The sequence below is a fragment of the Dama dama genome, chromosome 33, assembly GCF_033118175.1.
Source record: "Dama dama isolate Ldn47 chromosome 33, ASM3311817v1, whole genome shotgun sequence".
NCBI classification, from domain to species: Eukaryota; Metazoa; Chordata; class Mammalia; order Artiodactyla; family Cervidae; genus Dama; species Dama dama.
The window spans coordinates 40,595,344-40,608,277 of record NC_083713.1 but is presented as its reverse complement, the minus strand read 5'-3'; the positions used below and the strand labels follow the sequence as shown (position 1 = coordinate 40,608,277).

Below are 12,934 nucleotides of genomic sequence, written 5' to 3'. Positions count from 1 at the left end.
TATTTTTGAGATTAATCCTTTGTCTGTTTCTTCATTTGCTATTATTTTCTCCCAATCTGAGGGCTGTCTTTTCACCTTACCTATAGTCTCCTTTGTAGTGCAAAAGCTTTTAAGTTTCATTAGGTCCCATTTGTTTAGTTTTGCTTTTATTTCCAATATTCTGGGAGGTGGGTCCTAGAGGATCTTGCTGTGATTTATGTCAGAGAGTGTTTTGCCTATGTTCTCCTCTAGGAGTTTTATAGTTTCTGGTCTTACATTTAGATCTTTAATCCATTTTTAGTTTATTTTTGTGTATGGTGTCAGAAAGTGTTCTAGTTTCATTCTTTTACAAGTGGTTGACCAGTTTTCCCAGCACCACTTGTTAAAGAGGTTGTCTTTTTTCCATTGTATATCCTTGCCTCCTTTGTCAAAGATAAGGCATCCATAGGTTCGTGGATTTATCTCTGGGCTTTCTATTCTGTTCCATTGATCTATATTTCTGTCTTTGTGCCAGTACCATACTGTCTTGATGACTGTGGCTTTGTAGTAGAGTCTGAAGTCAGGCAGGTTGATTCCTCCAGTTCCATTCCTCTTTCTCAAGATTACTTTGGCTATTCGAGGTTTTTTGTATTTCCATACAAATTGTGAAATTCTTTGGTCTAGTTCTGTGAAAAATACTGTTGGTAACTTGATAGGGATTGCATTGAATCTATAGATTGCTTTGGGTAGAATAGCCATTTTGACAATATTGATTGTTCCAATCCATGAACACGGTATGTTTCTCCATCTGTTTGTGTCCTCTTTGATTTCTTTCATCAGTGTTTTATAGTTTTCTATGTATAGGTCTTTTGTTTCTTTAGGTAGATATACTCCTAAGTATTTTATTCTTTTTGTTGCAATGGTGAATTGGTGTATTGTTTCCTTAATTTCTCTTTCTGTTTTCTCATTGTTAGTGTATAGGAATGCAAGGGATTTCTGTGTGTTAATTTTATATCCTGCAACTTTACTATATTCATAGTGGGAGACTTTAATACCCCACTCACAACTATGGATAGATCAACTAAACAGAAAATTAACAAGGAAACACAAACCTTAAATGGCACAATGGACCAGCTAGACCTAATTGATATCTATAGGACATTTCACCCCAAAACAATCAACTTCACCTTTTTCTCAAGTGCACACGGAACCTTCTCCAGAATAGATCACATCCTGGGCCATAAATCTGGTCTTGGAAAATTCAAAAAAATTGAAATCATTCCAGTCATCTTTTCTGACCACAGTGCAGTAAGATTAGATCTCAATTACAGGGAAAAAATTGTTAAAACTTCAAACATATGGAGGCTAAATAACACGCTTCTGAATAACCAACAAATCATAGAAGAAATCAAAAAAGAAATCAAAATATGTATAGAAATGAATGAAACTGAAAACACAACAACCCAAAGCCTATGGGACACTGTAAAAGCAGTGCTAAGGGGAAGGTTCATAGCATTACAAGCTTACATCAAGAAACAAGAAAAAAGCCAAATAAATAACCTAACTCTACACCTAAAACAATTAGAGAAGGAAGAAATGAAGAACCCCAGGGTTAGCAGAAGGAAAGAAATCTTAAAAATCAGGGCAGAAATAAATGCAGAAGAAACTAAAGAGACCATAGCAAAAATCAACAAAGCTAAAAGCTGGTTTTTTTGAAAAAATAAACAAAATTGACAAACCATTAGCAAGACTCATTAAGAAGCAAAGAGAGAAGAACCAAATGAACAAAATTAGAAATGAAAATGGAGAGATCACAACAGACAACACTGAAATACAAAGGATCATAAGAGACTACTACCAGCAGCTCTATGCCAATAAAATGGACAACTTGGATGAAATGGACAAATTTTTAGAAAAGTATAACTTTCCAAAACTGAACCAGGAAGAAATAGAAGATCTTAACAGACCCATCACAAGCAAGGAAATCGAAACTGTAATCAAAAATCTTCCAGCAAACAAAAGCCCAGGACCAGATGGCTTCACAGCTGAATTCTACCAAAAATTTAGAGAAGAGCTAACACCTATCTTACTCAAACTCTTCCAGAAAATTGCAGATGAAGGTAAGCTTCCAAACTCATTCTATGAGGCCACCATCACCCTAATTCCAAAACCAGACAAAGATGCCACAAAAAAAGAAAACTACAGGCCAATATCACTGATGAACATAGATGCAAAAATCCTTAACAAAATTCTCTCGAGTTCTTGATGGAACAAATCAAAGATGTTGGTGACTTATCAAAAGTGAAACTTTCATTTATTAGAAAAGAAAGATGCTTGTTCTTTCCCCTTAGTTTTGCAATTATCACAAGATTTTGTCATCATTCTTTAGAAACTAAATGCTAATAAATGTGCTCCTTCACTGAACTGATTCTTATGTTTAAGCATATTGTTTCACTTTTTTTCTCAAATTTCAAAAGGGTCAGGTCTTGCCTTTAAGGCTGTTCATATCTCTTCTCTGGTTACTTCCCTTTCCAGCAGGCACACTCAAATATTGGATCAAGGAGTAAAATGTCATCTCAGGAAAAATGGCTAGCTCTCTAGTTATATCCTCAAGAAAGAAAAGCCTGCTCTAAGAACTGGACATGGGATAGAAAGCTGGAGGTTTGTGTGTCTTGAATGGCAAAGATCCTTCCTTGTTCTTGTCTTGAATACAAAGCTTTTCTGAGCCTTCACCTACCCAGTTGTAGGGGAAAGGAGAAGGGAGAGTACTGACAACTGTTTCAATTAATCTATTTAGATGGAGTGTTTGATGGGAGTCCACAGAAACCTGAATTATAACATAGAAGTCTAGTGGGTTCAGTGGGTTGCGTTCACACAATAGGGAAAATAAGACACAGCCCATGTGCCGGGGACGTGGGGAGTGTCCAGGTAACGTTTCTGTAAGAAAGATAAACACATTTGCTCAGTAATGGTCTTGTTTACTTTTCCAGCTGCTGTGGTCTGTGTGACACTTCTCAACAGACTTGAATGTGACCAGATCAACTCTCCCCACGATGTTCTCGTGGAGTACCAGAAACGGCCTCAGCTCCTAATCTCCAAGTTCATTAAACAGCGGCTTGGATTACTTGACCAGACATCATAGGTGGGCAGCTCAATCCTTCTCTGCAAATTCCTAGTTCCAGTCATGATGCTGAAGTCATATATTATTTGTGGCATTTTTATATAGTTCTCATTCACATGGTAAAATCATAATTGAGTGATTTTATAAAACCCTTTCTCTTAAACATGAATTTGTTGAAAAGAATTTAATAACTTACATTAAATTAAGTTCAAATTTCATTTTAAAATGAGTTAGTCAGTCTAATAATTAAAATTGTAAAACTGTATTGTGACATTTGGAGTTTCATATGCAGCATTAATTAAGTTCACATCAAAATAGATCAACCACTTGTAGATACAGTTATCCGTCACTCTGCTTCTGAAACCAATCCAGAAATTCATGTTAGGATGTTGTCAGGCACTTCTAGGTGTTGGACAAGTGACAGAAATTGATCATGCACATTCAAAATATTTACAGAAAAAAAGTGTCAGTGTAATGTAGGTCTCTATGAAAAAGCTTCGCATAGGGAAATAGGACCATACTTCATTTTTTTTCCCCCTGCAGGATTTTAGTGCACCACAGAATAGGATTAGAGGCTGAGGTTTGCCCATGTTTGTGATTTTATCACAAGCTGTAAAAACTCTAGATCACACATTGATTTTCAGATGAAAACCTTTGGGAATGTAAAGAAAGATCTTCATTTTTCTTCCCAAATCACACACGATTAAACTATTTTCTAACAATTTTTTCTTTTAAGGAAATGCATTTCAAACGGGCTGTATTTTTTAAATTTCATTTCAATATTAACCTCATAGGCTGAGGAATAATAACAGCTGAATTTAGACTTGAGTTCAAGATGTTAAAGTCATCCTTTTGTGTGACTTTGAAGTGGTCTTGCCTGCACCCTGCCCCGCCTATTCAGTTTGACCCTCTGGCAGGCATATGGTGCCACTTGGAGGGTACACCATGCTTTGTATGAATTGATGCTGCTTGGAGGGGGCAGTTCTTCTAAAGATGATACACTTAGGAGTTGGGAGGCATGGATGGAGGATGGGTGGAGGATGGCTTACAATCTTGAATAGTATATAATGTTGTATACATATATTTATATTGTTGTGGCTCAAATAAAGTTTAATCCCAACCTTGATATTTTTTGCCTACTGTAATCAATGACAATAAACAATCCCCAGAGAGGAACATCAGTCTGGAAACATTTTTGGTAATAGTTATGCTTGGAGTGTTTTTAAAGCCGTCCCAATAATTGACCATTAAATAACATAGTTAGAACTAAAAGTAAGGTAGAATGACATTGTAGTTATTAGTGGGGTTTTCACTGTGTTTCATTTTTTTTTTTTTTCAGACAAAGTGGAAAGTACTTCAGAGTGTTCTCCATAAGCCTTCAATTTGAACTTTTATCTGTCCCTGGAAAATCTTATTTTCCTTTTTACTGAGAGAAGAAGAGGTTATAGGGGGAGAGAGAGAGAGAATTAAATACTCACAGTTAATCCTCCTCTGAGCTCCTGTGTGGGGTGTGTGCATGTGTGCATACATGCCAGAAACCTCGGAAACCTTTTTGATGATTCTGCCTCCTTTATTCCTACATCCAATCAATCACATGCCTATTAATTGATTCTAAGACATTTTTCCAGCCTGTGCTCCAGTGAAAAGCCTTCCCTGTCCTCAAACCAGATTCCTCCCAGCTTCACCCATAGCTTCCCACAGCACCCTCCATAGCTTCTTTAAAGTATTCATGACAGCTTGCAATTGTGTTGAGATTTGGGTCTTTAATGTGTTTAGACTATAAGATTCACGAGGACAAACACTACATTTGTCTTATTCACTGCTGTATCCCAAGCACCCAAAAAGTGCCTATCTCATTCTAGGTGCTTCATTTAAGTGAAGAATGTATTCTCTTCAAACATTTCCCTTACAAACTTTCACTAAAATGCCTCTAATCTTTGCAAACCCATCCTCTCCTTATTCAGTCCCTTGTCAGCTCAGCTCTCCCTGGCTTCCTCCCATCACATCCCACTTTGTGAGGTAGAGAGTTCTCTGCATCATCAGTGTAGAGTTGTGGTGATGTCTAGAACTTCTTGTTTTCTCCTATAGCACGTGACTTTCCCCTCTGTTAAAATCAAACCCCAAATTCACCCTCTTTAGGAAGATCTCCAAGCTTAATTCCCCCTTGATTCATCATACCTAGTTCCTTAGATATCAATGTGTTCTCATTTATATGCTGTTTTGAGAACACTTATGCTTTTACGTGAACTTGGGTAATGGATGCCCAGCTTCATTTGGGAGGCTCCTGTTTCCTTTCTACCCTTTGACTGCCATGGAGTGTTATCCACTGCAGGCATTCAGCCACTACTCACCTATGCCTGTCCTAAGTCTAGGAACCACCTCTTCACCTCACTCCTAACCTCACCTTCTGCAAACTCATTCAGTCTTGCCCTCCTAGAAGTCAGTTCAAGAAACACTTAGACTTGCAAAAATTCCTCTGATTATTTCTATTTATGGGTGTTTCCATGCAATTTTGGTATGTTTTTCCTTTGTTCATTCATTCGTTATAAATCCATATCTCTCCTTTTCCCCCAGAAGAATAAGAGACAATTTATAAGGATAAATTTAAGTACATCAAGATAGTATAAACTAGACATAAGTGGGGGGAAGAAAAGAAAAAGGGAAGGGAAGGGAAGGGCCACCACTGACACAAATCCTGAAGCTAATACCACAGTGCACTGCATATAGCCCATGCAGTGGCAGACAGTAGGTCCTGTTTGGCTCTGGGTTGCCCAGCAGTTGCTTCATAAAGAGAAAACATTTACAGCGCCTCTAAGATAAAAATATGAACTACTCATCAGGAGAAGAACAAACTAGCCATGATTCTAAGAGGCTAGAGAGTAGTGTAGTGGTGAGTGAGGGAGGCGGGGAGGGGGAGAGGTGTGTACATTAATGCCTTTACTCCAGGTCGCTCTCAACACTGGTGCACGTTGGGATATCGGAAAAGCCTTCAAAAAACACCGGGGCCCCACCTCAAACCAGCTAAATGGGAGTCTCTCAGACTGGGATTGGGAAGCCCTATTTTAATAATTTCCTCTGATGATGTGCAGCCTGGGTCAAAAGACACTGATTTTAAAAAAAATAAAAGAATGAATAGTCTGTGGATCTAGCTGGCGCTCCTCCAGATGAACTTCTAGAAGCCTTTTGATGATGACCTCATTGGAAGAGTTATATACAGATCAAGCTCTTTTACTTGATTCTTACTCCTCAATGGGAACAGTATCCTTTTTTTCTAATATTTTCAAGTGTACAATATGATGATTTATGATACATACATTTATGATACTTAATGATTACCACAGTCAAGTTAATTAATATATCCATCACCTCACATAGTTATATGCATTAGCCAACCTATGGAAACAGTATGTGTGTCTGTTGACTGATGAATGGACAAAGAAAATGTGTTATATATATGTGTGTAATATATACATATATATACACAATGGAATATTATTTAGCCATAAAAAGAGGAGGAATCCCACCATTTGTAACAACATGGATGAAACTGGAGGGTATTATACCAATAAAATAAACCAGACAGAGAAAGACATATACTGTATGGTATTGCTTATATGTAGAATCCCCCCAAAAAATCAGATTCATAGAAACAGAGAATAGAATGGTGGTTACCAAGAGCTGGAGCAGGAAAAGGGGAGATGTTGGTCTAAGTGGTCAAAGGATACAAATTTCTAGTCATAAGATAAATAAGTTTTGAGGATCTGATATGCAGTATGGTGACTATAGTTTAGCGTTGTATTGTATACTTGAAATTTGCTAAAGGAGTAGTTTTTTAGCATTCTCACAGAAAAAAGAAACAGTATATTAACCATTTTATATCCCCAGCAATGTGCACAGTGCCTAACACATAATAAAAGTGGATTAATTATACATATTTTATCTCTCTATATATATATATTGCTATCAATTCAATTTTTGTGTTCCCCTCACCTAATTCTTGGGCTTCCCTGATAGCTCAGATGGTAAAGCGTTTGCCTACAATGCAGGAGACCCGGGTTCGATCCTTGGGTCGGGAAGATCCCCTGGAGAAGGAAATGGCAACCCACTCCAGTATTCATGCCTGGAAAATCTTACATTGCATCTCTCACCCTATACTGTGGCTATGTTTGGAAATGGGGCCTATAAGGAATTAGGTTCATTGAGGTCACAGGATGGGACCCTTATCTGATAGAATTAGTGTGCTAATCAGAAGGGACACCAGAGAGTTCACTGTCTTTCTCTTTCTGTACATATATACTGAGAAAGGTCCATGTGAGGATGCAGTGAGAAGGTGGCCATCTGCAAGCCAGGAAGAGAGCTCTCAACTGACATGGAATCAGCTGAAATCTTGATCTGGAACTCCTGGCTTCCAGAACTACGAGAAAATAAACTTCTGTTATATTTATTTAATCACTCAGTCCTTGGTATTTTGTTATGGCACCCACAGCTAAGATACATATCATATATATGAATTACATGTGTATACATATATATATGTATATATAACCCCATAAACAAACAAACAAAAACAACCACGATCAATTGATCAGTTAATGCAAATACATAGCTGACTGCCTGTCAACTTAATTTTGCCTAAATATTATCCCCTGACCAACCTTTCAGAATAACATGTGTATATTATTCAGCGTAATTTTCTATGTGAGATCATTACCAGCCAGTTCAGCTCCTCCGCTCCACATTTCACTGCCAAACACACCAGACAACTGACACACGAGGCAATCTTAGTAAAACTCAATCTTTGGTCCAAAATATACTCATTAACTTTTCCTGTCTTATTTTTATACAGTTATAGAATAGTTATAGAATGTTAGTAAGTGCTCTGCACTACGTAGGTACTTAACAAGGACTAAAAGCTATCACCTTCAGAAATACAACAAAGTGAGTTTAAATTTTATATCCTTCTTTTAAAAACATAGCTCTTCATATTTGGATTCATTTAGGAGACCGTTGATAGCAATCTATGGACCAACTCCACAGAAAAAGGCATATGCACACATGTAACTCTGAGTTTGCATCTAATTCATGGGTTTGCACACCTTCCTCAATCTGTCATGGCAGGATGCCCGCATGGCCTGCCACAGGCCCCAGTCCTTCTGGGTGACCCTAGTTAGAGTGCTGTCCTTGATGTTCTGGTTATCGCTCCCTTCCAGACACCTCACTTCAGTGCTGGTAACAGCTGTTCCGGCTACACTACCTTTGCTGTTCCCTAAATCCTGCTCACCCTTTTGTAAATAGTTCAGTAAATTCTCTCAGTTCCCTAGTTTAATTGTGCCATCTGGTTACTGCTGGGGCCCATTAATACAGCCTCCAAGATACATCTGGGGACCCAGAACCATTTAGAAAAATGTAAGAAACTAAAGTCATTTTATGTGCAGATCTTTCTAATTTTTTTTTTTTTTTTTTACTGCAAAACAGAAGTTAGTATGTTTCTTCTTAACTGGTAGAGTACTTTAAAAAATATATAACCTTCTATTCAAGACTGTATACTTGTATTTAAAATTCTCCTGGAACTCTCCAGGACTTGTAGCTTGAAAAACAGAATGTTCAACTTACATTTTCTTAGCTGGCTGCTGGGCATCCTGTGTATGATAGAATTGAAAGCTTGAGTAAAAGATAGATAAATGGCTTCTATTGCATGCCTCCAAGCTACATGTTTCCTCATCCTGTCATGGAAGGAAATTACAATTGTCTGGCGCACCAAGCTTCATAAAGCCACACTGCTCCTCTCCGGATCCTGTTGCCTCTATTTGTCTGTCTATACCAAGAGTAGGTTGTTTTGGGATTTGATCTACAATCTTCATCTCAGGATTAAAACTTAAGCAAACTCAACCCTTAGTTATTAGGGTCTCTCTTTAACCCTTTAAAAAATAGACTATACAACCATTTAATTCATCAGTCTACCTGGACTTTCTCTATCTCTTAATAATCCTATAATTTTGGCCAGTGGGTCTACCATCCAATGTCTCCTAAGATGAATAACTGAAGATACTTATAATCTGCAATCTGCTTCATTATTTAGTTCTTAAGGGTTTTCCTCATTTCTTGTTTGCTTTTTCAACCCTTCGAAATAAGTGTTACTCAATATAGAATCAGCTTATTTTTCTAAAAACTGAGCAATTTTCACTTGAGAACAAAAGCTCACCATTAAATCACTTTTTCCTGCGCTGGTCACCCTGTAGCTGAATTACTTCTCCATATTCTGGATGTTCAATTACAGTACCATTGCAGGCAAATTTCATGCTAGTTCCTGGTAGAGATTGGACTGGCTAAAGACGACCGGCTGAAGGTTCATGGGTTTTAAGTGCTTTGGCTCACTGAAGCTTAAGTGAGGATTTCCTTGTAATGAGTAGAATTTCCCTTCTGTCCCTTGTCACAAGTTTAAAAATCTCACAGCCTGTATAATGTAACCATTTGGGGTCTGCTTTTAACTTGGACTAGTGTACCTTCAATGCAGTAAACTGAAAAGAGCCATAAAAAAAAATGTATAGCTACTACATTTGTTAGTCAATACTAAGTGTAAAAATAAAGATGTGATGCTAAATAAATGCAGAGATGAAAAAAAATCACTTTTTCCCCTGAAACTTTAAATGTTATTTAAACATTATTTTTATAAGTATAGTTTAAAAATTCATCAGGCAAACAATCTAGAGACCAGTATCATCTAGTTTGTACAGGATGAGTCAAAAATTACCCTCCAAAAGGTAGTAATTTAAGATCATGTTCATTTATTTTCTAAATTTCCAAAGTTTCTTAGAAAATCTGTTACTCTCTACAGTAGCTTAGTCATTAACATTGTGAAGCACTGGGTGCATTCCAGAGTTACAGAAATCATTTGAGTAATCTGATTTTGGCCCCTCCTCTGTTAGAAAAGGAAGTACAGATCTTTAAAAATCTGGTTTCTTCTTTTTACTTTCATATGAGTTTACTTTTTCATCTGAGTTTACAGACAGTTGCATTTGTATTTTCTCCTAACATTGTAACCAACAAAAACCACTGATGTGGCAAATAAATGTTACCCATGTCCCACTTACTCTGGGTAAATAATCAGCAGTGGACACCAATCCCACTAGCCAGATCTGTCTCCTACACTGCATGGTCCCGTCCTCTCCTTTTTCCCCTTGGACTCCAGAGGTTGCACCTGTTCTGGAGCTGGTTCCATGACTGATTTAAGGTTGTAATGCCATTGGCTAGCATGCAAATGACAGAACAAATATAAAGGACCTACTATGCACAAATCACAGTTCTAGGTGTTGTGGGAGAGCAAGACACAGTCACCTCCTTTAGACAATGGACAGACATTCTACTAAGTTTGAGGCACTAAAACAAAGGTGTGAATAACTACAATTCAGAGATAATTGGATAGACTCGAAAAGAGAGGTGGAAATAAGAGTGTTCTAAGGAGTTATTGGACTTCCCAGGTAGTGCTAGTGGTGAAGAATCTACCTGCCATTGCAGGTAAACATAAGAGATGTGGGTTCAATCCCTAGGTCAGGAAGACTCCCTGGAGGAGGGCACAGTAACCCACTCCAGAGTTTCTGCCAGGAGAGTTCCATGGACAGAGGAGCCTGGCAGGCTACAGTGCATAGGGTCACACAAAGCCCAACATGACTGAAGCAACTTACCTTGCATGCAAGAAGTTATCAGGAAAATGATGGTATAGAGGTGGAAAAATTTGAAAGGGTTTCTTGGACAAGGTAGATATTTGAGATGAGCTTTATTTCAGGGTCATAATTCTGAAAGGACTCTAAGGAGGCTTTTGTCATCAGAGGAAAAAAATGTGAAATAAAACGAAGGAGGAAAATACAGGACATATACAAGAATAGTAAAGAATCCTGTTTAGCTGGATCTGGAAAGGTAGCTTGGGGTTCTACTATGTGGGACCCCAGAAGTCGGGGTAAGGAGATTGGATCTTATTCCCAGGCAAAGGCAAGTGACTGAAGCACATAGAGCAGAACTGATCGGTAGTCTGTCAGGATAAGAAGAAGGAGGAGTAAAGTGGAAATAATTAAAAATAACAAAAAACTGAAGCAGGTGGAGGTGACCAAGATGTGACTAATTCCCTCCCACAACATTCCAACACTGCAGGACGGGCGGGTGAAGATGGAGTAAAGATAAACTCCTCTGTAAAGATGGTCCGCCAGGCTTCTCTGTCCATGGAATGCTCTAGGCAAGAATACTGGAGTGAGTTGCCATTCCCTACTCAGGGGATCTTTCCCACCCAGGGATTAAACCCACATCTCTTGCATCTCCTGTATTGCAGGCAGATTCTTTACCCACTGAGGCCCCCTGGAAGCCTTTAAAGATAAGTTAGGGCTGCCAAAGACATTATTTTTTTGTTAGACTAGGCAGCTCCCCTACTTGTGAAGGTCAGTGCCTTCAAATTTCACCTAATAAGTTAAATAGCATACATATTTCAGAATAAAAATTGCCTTCTCGTGTGAAAATGATGTGTTTCCAAAATCTTTCTCTTGCTAAAAGGCTAAGGAAAGTTCAAACATGACAGAGCCAGAGCAGTAGCTGTGGGAGAGAATGGCATTTAAAGGGCTGATGAGTGAGGGATGTCAGCGGTGATCTTGGTATTCATTTAGATAAAACTTCCCATGGCTTTGTGGCTAATAAAAAATCTTCTTTCCCTCAAAGGATATATGTAAAGTAAAGACCTGACTCACAGATAGAGAAAGCAAACTAGTGGCTACGGAGGGGTGGGGGTATGTGCGCAATCTAAGGGTGGGGCAATGGGAGGTGTAAACCGTTGAGTGTAAGACAGGCTCAAGGATGTATTGTACAACATGGGGAATATAGCCAGTATTTTGTAATAACTGTAAATGGAAAGAAACTTTTAAAAACTGTATAAAATTTTTTAAAAAGATTTTAAGAGTAAACAAAAAAAATTGACTGAATAAAATTAGAAAATAAAAGTAGGTTCATCAGTCTGCATCTCTATTTCTGCCCTGTAAACAGGTGAATATAGGAACAGAGCCACAGACACAGAGATCAGACTTGAGGACACAGTGGGGAAGGAGAGGGGGGGATGAATTGAGAGAGTAGCATTGACATATATACACTACCATGCAAAAACAGATAGCTAGTAAGAAGCCGGTGCTCTGTAATGACCTAGAGTGGTGGGATGGGGGTGATGGTGGGAGGGAGGCTCAACAGGGAGGGAATATTTGTGTACATATAGTTTATTCGTGCTGTTGTACAACAGAAACTAACACAGCATTGTAAAGTGATTATCCTCTAATTAAAAAAAAACAAAGTAAAGGCTCAATGAAATCCTGTCACATGCTGCAACATGAACGAACCTTGAGGACATGACGCTAAGTGAAATAAGGCAGACATGAAAGGACAAGCATTGTACCTAGAACTGTCAAATGCAAAGACGGTTATGAGAGACTGAGGGGAACCCTGTACTGGGTACAGAGTTTCAGTTTGGGGTGGTAAAACAGTTCTGCAGGTGGATACAACAGTGGTGACCGTTGCACAACAATGTGAATGCACCTAATGCCACTGATTTCTATGCTCAGAAAAGGTTAAAATGGTAAATGTTATAGTAGGTACATTTTACTATAACAAAAAAGTGAAAGCTCGTTGAGGTCTGCATTGTGGTTTTGATAACAACAAATTCTAACTTACTAATTTTTGGAAAGAAAGTTCATACTATATGGTCTGCTGGTTGACAACCTATCAATATATATGGGCTTCTCTGTTCTACAGGAGGAGTCATGTGGCTCTGAGAAACTTGCTTGGTGAGTGAAAAGTCAGGGCCAGGACTAGGTATGGTGATGGTTACCA

General features: G+C 38.3%; 1 protein-coding gene across 4 annotated transcripts in view; it reads left to right on the top strand.

The window, feature by feature from the left end:
• Positions 1–5,652, top strand: part of UPP2 (uridine phosphorylase 2) — a 103,638-nt gene extending 97,986 nt beyond the window's left edge. For 3 of the 4 annotated variants that reach the window (XM_061135026.1, XM_061135022.1, XM_061135023.1), the window contains one exon: positions 2,949–4,121. In XM_061135026.1, coding sequence (XP_060991009.1) covers positions 2,949–3,100 — 152 coding nt within the window. In that variant the 3' untranslated portion in view covers positions 3,101–4,121. Of the gene's footprint in view, positions 1–2,948; positions 4,122–4,418 lie in introns of those variants that run through there. The other variant, XM_061135025.1, reaches the window with a different exon arrangement.
• The last annotated feature ends 7,282 nt before the right edge of the window (positions 5,653–12,934 follow it).